This window comes from Pseudoliparis swirei, chromosome 6 (genome assembly GCF_029220125.1).
Source record: "Pseudoliparis swirei isolate HS2019 ecotype Mariana Trench chromosome 6, NWPU_hadal_v1, whole genome shotgun sequence".
Lineage (NCBI taxonomy): Eukaryota > Metazoa > Chordata > Actinopteri > Perciformes > Liparidae > Pseudoliparis > Pseudoliparis swirei.
Genome location: NC_079393.1, coordinates 26,707,215 through 26,726,533, shown reverse-complemented (window position 1 = coordinate 26,726,533; position 19,319 = coordinate 26,707,215). Strand labels below are relative to the sequence as shown.

Below are 19,319 nucleotides of genomic sequence, written 5' to 3'. Positions count from 1 at the left end.
CTGGTCACATGACATCTATTGTTCATCTGGTCACATGACATCTAGTGTTCATCTGGTCACATGACATCTATTGTTCATCTGGTCACATGTCATCTATTGTTCATCTGGTCACATGACATCTAGTGTTCATCTGGTCACATGACATCTATTGTTCATCTGGTCACATGTCATCTATTGTTCATCTGGTCACATGTCATCTATTGTTCATCTGGTCACATGACATCTAGTGTTCATCTGGTCACATGACATCTATTGTTCATCTGGTCACATGTCATCTATTGTTCATCTGGTCACATTACATCTATTGTTCATCTGGTCACATGACATATATTGTTCACCTGGTCACATGACATCTATTGTTCATCTGGTCACATGTCATCTATTGTTCACCTGGTCACATGACATCTATTGTTCATCTGGTCACATGACATCTATTGTTCATCTGGTCTCATGACATCTAGTGTTCATCTGGTCACATGACATCTATTGTTCATCTGGTCACATGTCATCTATTGTTCACCTGGTCACATGACATCTATTGTTCATCTGGTCTCATGACATCTATTGTTCATCTGGTCTCATGACATCTATTGTTCATCTGGTCACATGACATCTATTGTTCATCTGGTCACATGTCATCTATTGTTCATCTGGTCACATGACATCTAGTGTTCATCTGGTCACATGACATCTATTGTTCATCTGGTCACATGTCATCTATTGTTCACCTGGTCACATGACATCTATTGTTCATCTGGTCACATGACATCTATTGTTCATCTGGTCTCATGACATATATTGTTCATCTGGTCACATGACATCTATTGTTCATCTGGTCACATTACATCTATTGTTCATCTGGTCACATGACATCTATTGTTCATCTGGTCTCATGACATCTATTGTTCATCTGGTCACATGACATCTATTGTTCATCTGGTCACATGTCATCTATTGTTCATCTGGTCACATGACATCTAGTGTTCATCTGGTCACATGACATCTATTGTTCATCTGGTCACATGTCATCTATTGTTCATCTGGTCACATGTCATCTATTGTTCATCTGGTCACATGACATCTAGTGTTCATCTGGTCACATGACATCTATTGTTCATCTGGTCACATGTCATCTATTGTTCATCTGGTCACATGACATCTAGTGTTCATCTGGTCACATGACATCTATTGTTCATCTGGTCACATGTCATCTATTGTTCATCTGGTCACATGACATCTAGTGTTCATCTGGTCACATGACATCTATTGTTCATCTGGTCACATGTCATCTATTGTTCACCTGGTCACATGACATCTATTGTTCATCTGGTCTCATGACATCTATTGTTCATCTGGTCTCATGACATATATTGTTCATCTGGTCACATGACATCTATTGTTCATCTGGTCACATTACATCTATTGTTCATCTGGTCACATGACATATATTGTTCACCTGGTCACATGACATCTATTGTTCATCTGGTCACATGTCATCTATTGTTCATCTGGTCACATGACATCTATTGTTCATCTGGTCTCATGACATCTATTGTTCATCTGGTCACGTGACATCTAGTGTTCATCTGGTCACATGACATCTATTGTTCATCTGGTCACGTGACATCTATTGTTCATCTGGTCACATGACATCTAGTGTTCATCTGGTCACATGACATCTATTGTTCATCTGGTCACATGACATCTAGTGTTCATCTGGTCACATGACATCTATTGTTCATCTGGTCACATGTCATCTATTGTTCATCTGGTCACATGACATCTATTGTTCATCTGGTCACGTGACATCTAGTGTTCATCTGGTCACATGACATCTATTGTTCATCTGGTCACGTGACATCTATTGTTCATCTGGTCACATGACATCTATTGTTCATCTAGTCACATGACATCTATTGTTCACCTGGTCACATGACATCTATTGTTCATCTGGTCTCATGACATCTATTGTTCATCTGGTCACATGACATATATTGTTCATCTGGTCACATGACATATATTGTTCATCTGGTCACATGACATCTATTGTTCATCTGGTCACATGACATATATTGTTCATCTGGTCACATGACATATATTGTTCATCTGGTCACATGACATCTAGTGTTCATCTGGTCACATGTGGAATTCCTGCTCCTGACTGCGCCACTGTCCTGTTGAGACTCCGCCCACTGTTGAGACTCCGCCCACTCCTCCTCCCCACCGCCATCTGCCTGATGGATCGTGGAGGTCTCCATCGTGGAATATGCCTACTATGAACTATTCATACACTCTGTCATATTCATTGAATGTATTTTAACTCTAAATCTGTCCTTCTGGTCACATGACATCTATTGTTCTGTCCATCCTGGAGAGGGATCCTCCTCTGTTGCTCTCCTCCAGGTTTCTTCCCTTTTTCCCCCTGAAGGGTTATTTGGGAGTTTTTCCTGGTCCGATGTGAGGTTTTGGGGCAGGGATGTCTATGTGTACAGATTGTAAAGCACTCCGAGACAAATTTGTAATTTGTGAAATTGGGCTATACAAATAAACTGAATTGAATGACATCTATTGTTCATCTGGTCACATGACATCTATTGTTCATCTGGTCACATGTCATCTATTGTTCATCTGGTCAAATGACATCTAGTGTTCATCTGGTCACATGACATCTATTGTTCATCTGGTCACATGTCATCTATTGTTCATCTGGTCACATGACATCTAGTGTTCATCTGGTCACATGACATCTATTGTTCATCTGGTCTCATGACATCTATTGTTCATCTGGTCACATGTCATCTATTGTTCATCTGGTCACGTGACATCTATTGTTCATCTGGTCTCATGACATCTATTGTTCATCTGGTCTCATGACATCTATTGTTCATCTGGTCACATGACATATATTGTTCATCTGGTCACGTGACATCTATTGTTCATCTGGTCACATGACATCTATTGTTCATCTGGTCACATGACATCTATTGTTCATCTGGGCACATGACATACATTGTTCATCTGGTCACATGACATCTATTGTTCATCTGGTCACATGACATCTATTGTTCATCTGGTCACATGACATCTATTGTTCATCTGGTCACATGACATCTATTGTTCACCTGGTCACATGACGTCTATTGTTCTGTCCATCCTGGAGAGGGATCCTCCTCTGTTGCTCTCCTGAAGGGTTCTTACCTTTTTTCCCCCAGAAAGGTTTTTTTCTATTTCTTGGGAGTTGTTCCTGATCCGATGTGAGGTCAAAGGTCAAAGGTCAGGGATGTCTATGTGTACAGATCAGGGGAGGAAATGTAAAACAAATGCAGGGGGCAAATGTTGCCGTTTTCTTTGACATACAACCAGAAAACACAAATCAGACAATCATATTCAATTGTATTCTTATTTCTTTGTGGTTATTTATTGTTATTACGTTTTTCTAAACAACTATTAACAATTCTTACTTATTTCACAACAAAGAACAAAAGCAAAACGCTATTTAATTATCAGAATTATTAGAAGAAATTATGGGGGCATTTTTTGCCTCTCCTACTGACATCAGGGGCAACATTATATTTCTCAGGGTCAGTTGTGCCCTTTGCCCTGGTGTGTTTCTGACACTCCAGGTTGTAAAGCCCTCTGAGGCGAATTCTTAATTTGTGATATTGGGCTATACTAAATAAACTGAATTGAAAGAATGAATTTAATTAATTCCACTTGATAAACTGATGCTCATTAATTGTGTTTATCCATCATGAATAACTCAGTAGAACTCTACCGTCTAGTGACTGAAGGCTTTATCCCAATACTTTAAAGCTCCGAGTAGCAAATTATTACTAGAATAAAAAGGAAGCCACAGCACATCTTGAAGGGTTGTTTGGGAGTTGTTCCTGATCCGATGTGAGGTCAAAGGTCAGGGATGTCTATACATACACAGATTGTAAAGCCCTCTGAGGGGAATTTGTAACTTGTGATATTGGGCTATACAAAATAAAGTGAATTTAATATTGAAGTTCATGATGATAGGATGTATTGTTGTAGTTTAAAGCCTTCACATTAATTACCTTCGCATTGAAAATGTGGAAGGTAATGTTTTGATCGCCGTGTATTTGTATGCGTGTGTGTTATTAGCATGAGTCAAAAAGTATTAAACTGAATCGCATGAAATTAGGTGGGATGATTGGTTATTATCCGGGGACCATTTTGGGATTGATCGGGTCAAAGGTCAAGGTCATGAAAAGGTAAAAATCTTCTTTTTACCATAGCGCGGTCAATTTCTATGTTCATAATTAATTAACACAATGCCCAACCTTGTGATATGCGAAGGTATGCGCTCTACCGAGTGCCCGTTCTACTTCATTAGTGTGCTCGCCTTGAGAAGGGGGAGTGGGTCCAGTAGTTGTTGGTACATGTGGCGCTCCAGGTCTCCAATAAGTCCCATCTATACATCTTTCGCTCTTGGCGCTCCCGGGCGCGTCGCTCCGCGGTGGAGCTGACATCACAGGAATGTCGTCACACTGGATAATCACAGGTGTGAGTGTCGGCCGTGACAACAGCAGCCGGCGAGCTCTCCTTCAGGCTGCTAAAGGTAAACGTCATCGTGTGTTTATGTCGGTGCCGGCGTGTTTCTTACTTCTGTAGTTAATAACCGTATGAAACGACGGATGGTCTTTGAGACCAGGACTCGCTGCACCGTGGGCGGAGTCGGGTCTAACCGCGTGTTTCCGTCTGGAGGTGGCAGCGTTCCACCCGTTTGAGAGCTCAGTCAGGAGCTCAGGGCCGTGTGGTCGGGCTGTGGATTGTTTCTCTTGTCAGCGAGGCGCTAGTTCAGTCGAGGAACGACCAACTGCAGCGTTCCTCGGCGGTCTGCCTGACCTGTAAATATGTTTTATTGATTTTCACAGTTTTTCTCCCACCACGGAAGAGAATTCACACATGTCAATTACTGATTAAAATGTCCTCCAGACTGTGACTCCGCCTCTCTCTCTGACTATCCTCCAGACTGTAACTCCGCCTCTCTCTCTGACCATCCTCCAGACTGTGACTCCGCCTCTCTCTCTAACCATCCTCCAGACTGTAACTCCGCCTCTCTCTCTGACCATCCTCCAGACTGTGACTCCGCCTCTCTCTCTAACCATCCTCCAGAGTGTGACTCTGCCTCTCTCTCTAACCATCCTCCAGATTGTGACTCCGCCCCTCTCTCTGACTGTCCTCCAGACTGTGACTCCGCCTCTCTCTCTGACCGTCCTCCAGACTGTGACTCCGCCTCTCTCTCTAACCATCCTCCAGACTGTGACTCCGCCTCTCTCTCTGACCATCCTCCAGACTGTGACTCCGCCTCTCTCTCTAACCATCCTCCAGACTGTGACTCCGCCCCTCTCTCTCTAACCATCCTCCAGACTGTAACTCCACCTCTCTCTCTGACCATCCTCCAGACTGTGACTCCGCCTCTCTCTCTAACCATCCTCCAGACTGTGACTCCGCCCCTCTCTCTCTAACCATCCTCCAGACTGTAACTCCGCCTCTCTCTGACCATCCTCCAGACTGTGACTCCGCCTCTCTCTCTAACCATCCTCCAGACTGTGACTCCGCCTCTCTCTCTGACTGTCCTCCAGACTGTGACTCCGCCTCTCTCTCTAACCATCCTCCAGACTGTAACTCCGCCTCTCTCTCTGACCATCCTCCAGACTGTGACTCCGCCTCTCTCTCTAACCATCCTCCAGACTGTGACTCCGCCCCTCTCTCTCTCACCGTCTTCCACACTGTGGCTCCGCCTCTCTCTCTGACCGTTTTCCACACTGTGGCTCCGCCTCTCTCTCTGACCGTTTTCCACACTGTGGCTCCGCCTCTCTCTCTCTCACCATCTTCCACACTGTGGCTCCGCCTCTCTTCAGGGTTCGTATGGTCATGGAAAACCTGGAAAAGTCATGGAATTTTAAATTGTTAATTTCCAGATTTGGAAAAGTCATGGAAAAAACTTAAATCACAAAAGTTTTGGAAAAGTCATGGAAATTTGTTATAATCACATGTTTCCTTTACGTCGAGTTTGAAATAATTCATATGTTTTTGAAAGGAGGACGCTCAAAATATAAGCCAAGTCCAAACAGATGGATTTGCACATACAGGATAATAGTTAGATTAAAAGAATAAACATTTCTATAAGTGTTTCTAAGAATAAACATGTATACAAATGTTTATTCTTTTAATCAAACTATTGTCTCTCATTCATTTGTTTCATTTAAGGTGTATTGTATGCTTTTTGTAATTCTCCTTGTTTGAATACTATGTATACACCGAGATTTCTGTGTGGTCATGGAAATGTGGTTTAAAGTCCTGGAAATCTATTGGTCAACATGTGTACAGACTCTGACCTCATTACCGACCCCCCCCCCCCACACCCAATGTAGAGGCTTTGGAACTAGTAGATTCCGGTAAAGCGGCATACTCTTTATGCAATTCAGTTTTTGAATTCAGTTTATTTGTATAGCCCATTTTCACAAATTACAAATTTGCCTCAGAGTGCTCCAGTAATGAAGAGCAGTAATGTAGAGCAGTAATGAAGAGCAGTGTAGAGCAGTAATAAAGAGCAGTAATGTAGAGCAACGTAGAGCAGTAATGTAGAGCAGTGTAGAACAATAATGAAGAGCAGTAATGTAGATCAGTTATGTAGAGCAATGTAGAGCAGTAATGTAGAGCAGTTATGAAGAGCACCACTCTAGAGCAGTAATGTAGATCAGTAATGTAGAGCAGTAATGAAGAGCAGCACTCTAGAGCAGTAATGTAGAGCAGTGTAGGGCAGTAATGAAGAGCAGTAATGTAAAGCAGTTATGAAGAGCAGTAATGAAGAGCAACACTAGAGCAGTAATGTAGAGCAGCAGTGTAGAGCAGCAGTGTAGAGCAGTAATGTAGAGCAGCAGTGTAGAGCAGTAATATAGAGCAGCAGCGTAGAGCAGCAGTGTAGAGCAGCAGTGTAGAGCAGTAATGTAGAACAGCAGTGTAGAGCAGCAGTGTAGAGCTGTAATGTAGAGCAGCAGTGTAGAGCAGTGCTGGATGAGTAATTGCCAACACACACAATCACTCTCCTCTCTGAATGAATGACTTTATGAACGAGTGACTTCTCAGCTCTCGTGGGTAGCAGCTCAAACATGATGTGTTTACCTGACACAACGTGCTACTGCTGACGAGAAGGTCTCTCTCGCTCTCTGTCTCTCTCTCTGTCTCTCTCTCTTCCTCTCTTTCTCTCTCTCTCTCTCTGTGCGTGAGCTGAACAGAGACTGGAGGCGGTCGAAGGCGTGAGGCTGGAGCCTCCGACTCACGGCTGTGTTTGCTGTTCCCACACTCAGGTGCAGTGCCCGTGGGAGGCCTCTCCACATGAGTGTGTACACACCAGCGTGGCTCAGCGGGTGGAGGGGTGTGTGTCGGGACATCGAGTGGATCAGTGAAACTTTCCCACAAGTGAGTTGACGCTTTGTAAACGGTGTGTGTTGGTGTCTCAAAGGGTTAACCAGCAGGCTGTAAACTACTCTGTGGGTTTCAGCTTGAGGCGAACACGGCTCTCAATTAACGGAGGCCTTTCTCAACATTGAATATTGTACATGTATTTATTTTATTATTCAGTGATGAGTGAAAAGCTGAATGTCATGTCTCCGGACTACACCGTCTCCACTGTTTTCACTGAACACAACAGTGGTAACTTCCCTTGTTTGACTCGGGGCACGGATCAGGCAACACCGAGGCGGTTGGAGTCGTAACTGAAAGAAACAGGTCGCATATTGTCACGTTTGAAAAACTTGTTTTTCTGGATTGTGTCTCTGTAAAAAGGCATGTCTACATGTTGTCTACATCTACAGCACTAGGAGTCACGGACCACAGACGATGAGATTCAACCTCAGGAGACAATCCTGATTTATTTTTCTATTCTCTTTATTTGTCGAATTGTGACCCCTTACAGTTGCTCCCCGAAAATATGTGTGTGTGGGGTGTGTGTGTGTGTGTTTCAAAACGTAGCTTGTTGAGAAAGTGTCTGTGCTGTTGTTTTGACTTCACCGTGTGGTTGAAACAAAGAGAGTCCTGCATGTCATTTCGGAGGCCTTGATTGTGAAATCATGCCAACCTCCCATCGGGTGTCAACATGTTGAGTGTGAGATTTGGTTCAAACCACAACGCTGGGACCTCATTGGTTGAGAGTCACTGGGACCCCAGGGAGTTCCTGTGTCCTCTGTTTCCCTGCACTTCCGGCGTTTCTCAATTCAAAGTACACGAGTACAGACTTGTTGTCTTTTGGAGTCTGGTCTTGGGAGTCCAGACTCCGGAAGACGGGAGGACGGTCTTTCTGCGATTGGAGCAGCAGCTGACTTGATGACGTCACCACATCAGCTGTTCTTGCTCCTGAGTTTACTCCAATTATTCACTGAAAATTATATTTTACAGTCAAATAAACAAAACATCGTAAAATTACATTCCGTGACTCAACAGTAGTATTTATAAAAAGTCAACTGTCAGTAGTTTATTTTCTCCTCCGCTCTTGTTTCCGGTTGCTGGTGAAATGCATTCTGGGATGTCTGCTGGCCAGAGTACGCACAAGTCTCCTCTGATGCATCCTTCACATTCAAAGTTCGCTTCTCGCAAAGCACGGTCAAAACACCCGGATGTGACTTGATCCTCCCACTTTCCGGACATGTACTCGGGCTGAGACTGATGACGTTTCACGAGTCACGAGGACACAAGTAGAGCGAAGTACGCACAATAACGCATATTGAGAAACGGCGTTCCTGCCCCTGTGGTTGTCTGCCCTGGTCTTGATTGTTTCCTCCTGTGTGATTGCTGGCCCCGCCCTCATTGTGTCCACCTGTGTCTCGTTTCCCAGTGTCCAATCACCTGCAGCTTCCCTGTGTATTTAAACCCTGTGTGTCTCATTCCCCAGGGTGGGGTCATGCAGTTGAGTTTGTTTGGGTGGTGCTGGTTAGTTTGCGTTTGTCCTTGACCTGTTTCGAGTAAAGGATTAAATGTTCTATGGAAACCTTGTTGGCATTTGGGTCCAATCTCTCTCTGGCTCTGACACCCTGACAGTTATCGTGTGTTAGATCCAGGAGAAGTTCTTCGATGCTTGTCACAGACATGTCCGACTGTCCTGCGTCGAGTCCCAAGCCGATGCTTCAAAGTCTCTATTTGTTGTCTGTTTAAGCGAGCAGGGTGGAGGAGGTAGGAGTTGGCCGAGGGGAGTGGGACATGAAGGGCAAGAGAACGGAAAAGGCTGCTGGAAATCAAGGGTCAAAGGGATCTAGAGACGGGGTTCGAGGGTGGAGAGCGGAGCGGAGGGGGAACGGCAGAAGAGTGGAAAGATACAACAGATTATTTCTCGGCCAATGACTTCGCCGTGTCGTTGGCTGCTGTGGTTCGGTCGTAGAGCGGTTTGTCAGATGCAAGAGAACGGAAAAGGATGCTGGGATTTATAGAGACAGCCGGCGTGTCGGAATGGTGAATGAGGGTCGTGGTGGTTTTGGCCGCTGTCCACTTGGATCTCCGATGGGTGGACGGCGAAGTCGGGATTTCCACCGCCCAGGGCCGATGTCGCAACCGAGTCAAAGAAGTGAACGGGTTCGTTGTGGAACAGTACTTTGGGCCTAAATTATTCCCTCAAAAACGAGGCGTGGTCTTTGTTCGTTTTTATAAAACTGCATTTAGCTTTGTACTGTCTTCAGTCATCTCTACAGAATCATCATTACAACATTACGATCCCATTTTAGTTCTAAAACTTATTCTGTTATTCTGTGGCTAGCACTGTCGCCTCACAGCAAGAGGGCCGCGGGTTCAATTCCCGGTCGGGGCGGTCCTCCTGTGTGGAGGCAGCATGTTCTCCCCGTGGCAGCGTGGGTTCCCTCCGGGTTCTCCAGCTTCCTCCCACAGTCCAAAGACATGCAGCAGGTTAATTGACCTCTAAATTGCCCGTCGGTGTGAATGTGACCTTGAATGGTTGTCTCTCTCTCTATATGAGCCCTGAGATGGACTGTGACCTGTCCAGGTGACCCCGCCTTCGCCCAATGTCAGCTGGGATCGGCTCCAGCACCCCACGACCCTAAAGAAGGAATGGAAACTTATTCTGTCAGGTTATACTTATTTTCCCATACACGTTCTGTGTTCATTGGCCTCTTCTAATAGTCCAGTTCATATATTTTTCATTCAGGGCAGCTCTTCTGGGACAAATGGCTGTCAAAACCCGACGCATACCTTTTACCCTGCGCTGCCAATGCCACTCAGGTTGCAAAAAGGGGTGAAATGACGTACCTCGGGAGTAGTGCTAACTTCGCTGGTCGAATAACAGACTGTTCTTGGATCCTCAATGATTAACGTGGCCGCGCTCTGCCACTTGAACCTGCACCTTTACGGATTCTTCAAGTCGACATTTGCTGAGAACCGGCTTGTAGTTTAAGTACACAGCGCGGGTCAGGACATATTCCACCCAACGAGTCCGAAGAAACTGCCTGGGCAGAGATGGATCAGACTGTTTATAGCCTTGTTTGTTTTGTTTAACGTGTAACTGCTATTTAGCTTGTTGGTGTGTACTTAACGGATCGCTGAGTCACCTTCAGTCCTGTGTAACATGGCTGTTGTGCTTGCTGCTGCTGTAATAGTGTTGATCCATGCTGCTTAGCTTAAGTGTGTTTGCTGAGCCGGGCCATGGGGCAGCATGGAAAGCAGCTAGAAAGTCTCCAGCAACTTTTTCTAGCTCTTCCTCGGAAATCTTGAGGCGTTCCCAGGCTGGACAGGATATACGATATATCGTCCCTCTAGCATGTTTTGGGTCTAGCCTGGGGCGTCTTACCAGTTGGACATGCCCAGAAACCTCCTTAAGGAAGGCGTCCAGGAGGATCCTGATCAGACACCGGAACTTCCTCAGCTGGGCCCTTTTGATGTGGAACTGGCTTTTTTGCTTCGGCAAACTGCCTCTCTCTTTCAAACACACACACACACACACACACACACACACAACACACATACACGCACACACAGAGACAGAGACAAAAGCACTGTTGTAACTGGGCTATTGAACAGTGGCACCCTGTCATAGTGTCTGAATTGTACTGTCACCATCCGCCGTAACAATAGTAATAAGGGGGCATTTATAATTATTAACAATAACAGTATCAGTTATTTTTCCATTGCACACATCGTGTCTATACACACTCTTGCTTCATGGGAGCAGACGAATGCCGTGATTGAAAAATGTTAGAATGGTGATACACAACTGTAGGTCCATTTCCTGGGTTTTAAACAGATTGACAGTGTAAGTGTTCTGATGGTCGTGAACAACAGTGCTCATGTAAATGAGGGCGTTGACTGTAGATTACATCACTGCCCTTCCTCTTGATTTCTGCATGGTGATGTCTGTGTGTCTCTAAGTCAGCACGACAGCAAAACAGAGGGATGAGAGATGATGAGTGCAAGGCCAATACGGAATGACAGGCGGGGGGAAGGGCACGGTGGAAAGCCAGATAAGTAAAGATGACAGGAGATGGTGGGGCAGCGAGAACCCTGTCATGGTTCTGTTGGTTAGGCCCGCTCTAGTGTAAACCTGTCATGGTTCTGTTGGTTAGGCCCTCTCTATAATAAACCTGTCATGGTTCTGTTGGTTAGACCCTCTCTATAGTAAACATGTCATGGTTCTGTTGGTTAGACCCTCTCTATAGTAAACCTGTCATGTTTCTGTTGGTTAGGCCCTCTCTATAGTAAACCTGTCATGGTTCTGTTGGTTAGGCCCTCTCTATAGTAAACCTGTCATGGTTCTGTTGGTTAGACCCTCTCTATAGTAAACCTGTCATGGTTCTGTTGGTTAGGCCCTCTCTATAGTAAACCTGTCATGGTTCTGTTGGTTAGACCCTCTCTATAGTAAACCTGTCATGGTTCTGTTGGTTAGGCCCTCTCTATAGTAAACCTGTCATGGTTCTGTTGGTTAGGCCCTCTCTATAGTAAACCTGTCATGGTTCTGTTGGTTAGACCCTCTCTATAGTAAACCTGTCATGTTTCTGTTGGTTAGGCCCTCTCTATAGTAAACCTGTCATGGTTCTGTTGGTTAGGCCCTCTCTATAGTAAACCTGTCATGGTTCTGTTGGTTAGGCCCTCTCTATAGTAAACCTGTCATGTTTCTGTTGGTTAGACCCTCTCTATAGTAAACCTGTCATGGTTCTGTTGGTTAGGCCCTCTCTATAGTAAACCTGTCATGGTTCTGTTGGTTAGGCCCTCTCTATAGTAAACCTGTCATGGTTCTGTTGGTTAGACCCTCTCTATAGTAAACCTGTCATGGTTCTGTTGGTTAGACCCTCTCTATAGTAAACCTGTCATGTTTCTGTTGGTTAGGCCCTCTCTATAGTAAACCTGTCATGGTTCTGTTGGTTAGGCCCTCTCTATAGTAAACCTGTCATGGTTCTGTTGGTTAGACCCTCTCTATAGTAAACCTGTCATGGTTCTGTTGGTTAGGCCCTCTCTATAGTAAACCTGTCATGTTTCTGTTGGTTAGGCCCTCTCTATAGTAAACCTGTCATGGTTCTGTTGGTTAGGCCCTCTCTATAGTAAACCTGTCATTGTTCTGTTGGTTAGACCCTCTCTATAGTAAACCTGTCATGGTTCTGTTGGTTAGGCCCTCTCTATAGTAAACCTGTCATGTTTCTGTTGGTTAGACCCTCTCTATAGTAAACCTGTCATGTTTCTGTTGGTTAGGCCCTCTCTATAGTAAACCTGTCATGGTTCTGTTGGTTAGGCCCTCTCTATAGTAAACCTGTCATGGTTCTGTTGGTTAGGCCCTCTCTATAGTAAACCTGTCATGTTTCTGTTGGTTAGGCCCTCTATAGTAAACCTGTCATGGTTCTGTTGGTTAGGCCTCTCTATAGTAAACCTGTCATGGTTCTGTTGGTTAGACCCTCTCTATAGTAAACCTGTCATGGTTCTGTTGGTTAGGCCCTCTCTATAGTAAACCTGTCATGGTTCTGTTGGTTAGGCCCTCTCTAGAGTAAACCTGTCATGTTTCTGTTGGTTAGACCCTCTCTATAGTAAACCTGTCATGGTTCTGTTGGTTAGACCCTCTCTATAGTAAACCTGTCATGGTTCTGTTGGTTAGGCCCTCTCTATAGTAAACCTGTCATGTTTCTGTTGGTTAGACCCTCTCTATAGTAAACCTGTCATGGTTCTGTTGGTTAGACCCTCTCTATAGTAAACCTGTCATGTTTCTGTTGGTTAGGCCCTCTCTATAGTAAACCTGTCATGGTTCTGTTGGTTAGACCCTCTCTATAGTAAACCTGTCATGGTTCTGTTGGTTAGGCCCTCTCTAGAGTAAACCTGTCATGTTTCTGTTGTTTAGACCCTCTCTATAGTAAACCTGTCATGGTTCTGTTGGTTAGACCCTCTCTATAGTAAACCTGTCATGGTTCTGTTGGTTAGGCCCTCTCTATAGTAAACCTGTCATGTTTCTGTTGGTTAGACCCTCTCTATAGTAAACCTGTCATGGTTCTGTTGGTTAGACCCTCTCTATAGTAAACCTGTCATGGTTCTGTTGGTTAGGCCCTCTCTATAGTAAACCTGTCATGGTTCTGTTGGTTAGACCCTCTCTATAGTAAACCTGTCATGGTTCTGTTGGTTAGGCCCTCTCTATAGTAAACCTGTCATGGTTCTGTTGGTTAGGCCCTCTCTATAGTAAACCTGTCATGGTTCTGTTGGTTAGACCCTCTATAGTAAACCTGTCATGGTTCTGTTGGTTAGGCCCTCTCTATAGTAAACCTGTCATGGTTCTGTTGGTTAGGCCCTCTCTATAGTAAACCTGTCATGGTTCTGTTGGTTAGACCCTCTCTATAGTAAACCTGTCATGTTTCTGTTGGTTAGGCCCTCTCTATAGTAAACCTGTCATGGTTCTGTTGGTTAGACCCTCTCTATAGTAAACCTGTCATGGTTCTGTTGGTTAGGCCCTCTCTAGAGTAAACCTGTCATGTTTCTGTTGTTTAGACCCTCTCTATAGTAAACCTGTCATGGTTCTGTTGGTTAGACCCTCTCTATAGTAAACCTGTCATGGTTCTGTTGGTTAGGCCCTCTCTATAGTAAACCTGTCATGTTTCTGTTGGTTAGACCCTCTCTATAGTAAACCTGTCATGGTTCTGTTGGTTAGACCCTCTCTATAGTAAACCTGTCATGGTTCTGTTGGTTAGGCCCTCTCTATAGTAAACCTGTCATGGTTCTGTTGGTTAGGCCCTCTCTATAGTAAACCTGTCATGGTTCTGTTGGTTAGGCCCTCTCTATAGTAAACCTGTCATGTTTCTGTTGGTTAGACCCTCTCTATAGTAAACCTGTCATGGTTCTGTTGGTTAGGCCCTCTCTATAGTAAACCTGTCATGGTTCTGTTGGTTAGGCCCTCTCTATAGTAAACCTGTCATGTTTCTGTTGGTTAGACCCTCTCTATAGTAAACCTGTCATGGTTCTGTTGGTTAGACCCTCTCTATAGTAAACCTGTCATGGTTCTGTTGGTTAGGCCCTCTCTATAGTAAACCTGTCATGGTTCTGTTGGTTAGACCCTCTCTATAGTAAACCTGTCATGGTTCTGTTGGTTAGGCCCGCTCTATAGTAAACCTGTCATGGTTCTGTTGGTTAGACCCTCTCTATAGTAAACCTGTCATGGTTCTGTTGGTTAGGCCCGCTCTATAGTAAACCTGTCATGGTTCTGTTGGTTAGACCCTCTCTATAGTAAACCTGTCATGGTTCTGTTGGTTAGGCCCGCTCTATAGTAAACCTGTCATGGTTCTGTTGGTTAGACCCTCTCTATAGTAAACCTGTCATGGTTCTGTTGGTTAGGCCCGCTCTATAGTAAACATGTCATGGTTCTGTTTCTTTGGCCCTCTCTAGTGTAAACCTAATTTACTGCATTTAAAAAGACAACGCTAAGTTGCTGCTAATGTGTTTTTTTGTACAGCAGACCTAAGAGCTGATGCTTCCCGCCATCACCATGGAAACGGAGGCCAGTCAGATGCTGGAGGCTGCACTGGAGCAGATGGATGACATCATTGCAGGTAATAGCGACACAGCAGTGTGATCTTTGTGACATTGGAGTTACCGGAGATACTTTTTTTAATCTTGAGAAATGGCCAATACCGGTTGCATCTTGAGTGAGAAGCCACAGGAAATCACATGCAAACGTCGTCACGATCATAATGAGCTAACGTCATCACGATCGTAATGAGCTAACGTCGTCACGATCATAATGAGCTAACGTCGTCACGGTCATAATGAGCTAACGTCGTCACGATCATAATGAGCTAACGTCGTCACGATCATAATGAGCTAACGTCGTCACGATCATAATGAGCTAACATCGTCACGATCATAATGAGCTAACATCACGATCATAATAAGCTAACGTCGTCACGATCATAATAAGCTAACGTCGTCACGATCATAATGAGCTAACGTCGTCACGATCATAATGAGCTAACGTCACGATTATAATAAGCTAACGTCATCACGATCATAATAAGCTAACGTCGTCACGATCATAATGAGCTAACGTCACGATCATAATGAGCTAACGTCACGATCATAATAAGCTAACATCGTCACGATCATAATAAGCTAACGTCGTCACGATCATAATGAGCTAACGTCGTCACGATCATAATAAGCTAACGTCGTCACGATCATAATGAGCTAACGTCGTCACGATCATAAAAAGCTAACGTCGTCACGATCATAATGAGCTAACGTCGTCACGGTCATAATGAGCTAACGTCGTCACGATCATAATCTGCTAACGTCACGATCATAATGAGCTAACGTTACGATCATAATAAGCTAACGTCGTCACGATCATAATAAGCTAACGTCGTCACGATCATAATAAGCTAACGTCGTCACGATCATAATGAGCTAACGTCGTCACGATCATAATAAGCTAACGTCGTCACGATCATAATGAGCTAACGTCGTCACGATCATAATGAGCTAACGTCGTCACGATCATAATGAGCTAACGTCGTCACGATCATAATAAGCTAACGTCGTCACGATCATAAAAAGCTAACGTCACGATCATAATGAGCTAACGTCGTCACGATCATAATAAGCTAACGTCGTCACGATCATAATGAGCTAACGTCGTCGCCATCATAATAAGCTAACGTCGTCACGATCATAAAAAGCTAACGTCACGATCATAATGAGCTAACGTCGTCACGATCATAATAAGCTAACGTCGTCACGATCATAATGAGGTAGCCCAACAACCAAAATATATTCACACATCGACTTTACTTTCCATCACTTGTCTTACAATACTCTCTGTTCAAATGACTGAAGAAACCTTCAGGAGAGCATTAGACCAAAAATGATGAAAAAAATAATGACGATACAATCAAATTCCACTATCACAAATGGGTTATTGGCTAGATATCTCGTTAGCTAGCCATTTAATACCTAGCGGAGACGGGTTGGATTAGTTTTCTCTGGCGATAAACTAATATCTATACATTTCAACTCTCTGATTTCAGGCCATTTCTCTGTCGTCCTCCTGGTCTCTGATGGATCTTGTAAAACAATTCAGTTAGTTCTGTGGTGTGGCATTCGTAGCATTGTAAACAACGACTGATATTTGGGAAGATTTAGCAGCTACACTGAAGTGAGTGGATATTTACACAGTACCACAGCCACCAGTGACTGAGAGGATGATCTATATAATATATATATATATATATATATATATATATATATTAAATATATCATTTACAAATATTAGTTCATCTAGAGATTGAATCAAACAAAGCTAGCTAGCAGGCTAATGAAGTGATCGCATATCGGGAATAGAAATGGTTACCTTCTCACCTGACAATATAATAATGTAAATGTAGCTTTATTAAAATATTAAAAGAAAGTTAAGGAGGCTGATGAAGCTGACGACGAAACGCAGAGTTACCACACCACCGCTCTACGACGCTGTCGTGACGAAAGGCGAAGGCGCCCTAGTCAGAGAGCTTTACCATCCGTACACAGACATCCCTGACCTTTGACCTCACATCGGATTAGGAACAACTTTCACTGGGAAAATTAAGGGAAGAACCCTTCAGGAGAGCACAGGGCTCTCAAGTTTTGAAGACAGGCAAGCGTGAGATTTCCATCAGCACCCGATACAGCTGACCGTTGCGCGCGCCGGCATCAAGCCGAAAAGAGTTGTTGACGGGGGGGGGGGGGTGCTAGTGACTATTTCTACTCCGAGAAAAGTTGTTGACGGGGCTGGGCTAATGACTATTTTGTTGCTCCATCCCAATGCGCGCAGACCGGCGTCGGAGCTCTGCAGCGGAACAATCGATCGGCGTATTGAGCACCCCTGCATTCAAGCATTAAATAGCCGAGAGGTTTTTTCAGCGTGAGGAATTCGATGTGTGGCGGGAGTGCGTGAGATAAGACCGAAATGCGTGAGTCTCACGCTCAATGCGTGAGACTTGAGAGCCCTGAGAGCAACAGAGGAGGATCCCTCTCCAGGATGGACAGAACAATAGATGTCATGTGACCAGATGAACAATAGATGTCATGTGACCAGATGAACAATAGATGTCATGTGACCAGAAGGAATCATTACAGAGTTAAAACACATTCAATGAATGTGACAGAGTGTATGAATAGTTGGTAGTAGTCATGGACCACGATCCAGACCTCCACCATCCAGACCTCCATGATCCATCAGGCAGATGGAGGTAGAGAGGAGGAGTGGGCGGGGCATCAGCAGCGCCATGGCATAGTTGGTAGGAGGCATACTCCACGATGATGTCAGTGCCTCCAGATGTACACGTGCCAGCCAGGGAAATGATCCAGATGACACCCTTTAGAAATATTCAGGATGAATTCTGCTCTCCTAGTTTTGAACGTGTGTGTGTGTGTGTGTGTGTGTGTGTGTCTTCTCCCCTTGCACACACTCTCCAGATTCCAAAGCAGCAGCGGTGGAGTTTTCCAACAGCAGGTGTGACCTGGCTGCTCCCGTCAGCGCCGGTCCTCTGCAGGTGGTTCACCTGGCTGAGGACCTCAGACTGGCCCTGGAGCTCCAGCTCAACCAGGACGAGAGAGACGGCCTCCGAGCTCAGGTACCCTCGGGGACGGCACGCGTCCTCATAGACTGGCTCCAGAGTGGAACTGTGAGTACCGTGTGCCGGGCTTCAGATGAGCTTCCATTTTAACACGACATGTGTAGCAGCGGTCAGTGAGTCAACGCTCAGTCTCTCAAAGTCTCACTTCTTTTATTGCTTAAGAGCAACGGAAACATAAATTAAATTTATCTTTAACACAAAAACCTTGCTAGGTCTTAAATGTTGTTTTAAATGCAATCTTAATCTTGATTTCAATTCAGTTTATTTTGTTCAGCTGATTATCACAAAATACAAATTTAGCCTCAGAGTGCTTTACAATCTGTACACGTAGACATCCCTGACCTTTGACCTGGGATCAGGAACAACTCCCAAGAAATAGAAAAAAACCTTCAAGGCAAAATAAGTGAAGAAGCCTTCAGGAGAGTGTTGTATAATCTTCTGTCGGCCGAGATGATGAAGAATGTTAGTGATGAAAAGATCTCCGCGGACACTGTCTTGTTGCTGATATAATGCAGTTTTATTACAGAAAGAAAACAGGTCTAATTACGAGCGTATACTGCTTACAGCCCGGGTGATTTCAGAAGGTCCAGGGAATCCACGAAACCCACGAAATCCACACAAATGAATTTGTGTTACCTCTTTTAAGGAAGCAGGAATGACGTGCTGCTCCAGCCTTGGAGCAGAATCACGTCATTCCATAAGGGTCTCCTAATGTAAACCATCTGGTCCAACTCTAAACAAGGGTATTCTCTACCATGAACACCTTGTGGGCCTCTGAGCCCAGATCTATATTTATGGCTGTATCTTTAAGAGCTGTAATGCAAAATACACAACAAGAGCAACAGAGGAGGATCCCTCTCCATGATGGATAGAATAATAGATGTCATGTGACCAGAAGGAATCATTACACACAAATTAAAACACAGTAACAACACAATGAATATGACAGAGTGAATGAATAGTTGGTAGTCGGCATGGACCACGATCCAGACCTCCATCAGGCAGATGGAGGTAGAGGAGCAGTGGGCGGAGCCTCAGCAGGGCCATGGCATCAGGCCCAGCCAGGTCCAACGGACCCTATGAGACGTGAAGTCACTAAGACTCAGGAGAGGAAGCAGAGTTACTAATGTGTGATGGAGAGATGAAAATGTATCCAAAAGGAGAGAGAGAAGAGGAGAGCGGTGCTCAGTGTATCCTAAGCGTCCATAAGGAGAGGAG

The 19,319-nt window shown here is 44.5% G+C and overlaps 1 protein-coding gene across 5 annotated transcripts in view; it reads left to right on the top strand.

Moving 5' to 3' along the window:
• The window catches only part of LOC130194743 (liprin-beta-2-like), a 119,448-nt gene that overhangs the window by 10,709 nt on the left and 89,420 nt on the right, over window positions 1-19,319 (top strand). For 3 of the 5 annotated variants that reach the window (XM_056415874.1, XM_056415873.1, XM_056415869.1), the window contains exons 2-4: window positions 7,341-7,452; window positions 14,945-15,041; window positions 17,941-18,149. In XM_056415874.1, coding sequence (XP_056271849.1) covers window positions 14,960-15,041; window positions 17,941-18,149 — 291 coding nt within the window. In that variant the 5' untranslated portion in view covers window positions 7,341-7,452; window positions 14,945-14,959. The remainder of the gene's footprint in view (window positions 1-7,340; window positions 7,453-14,944; window positions 15,042-17,940; window positions 18,150-19,319) is intronic. The other 2 variants (XM_056415870.1, XM_056415871.1) reach the window with 2 other exon arrangements.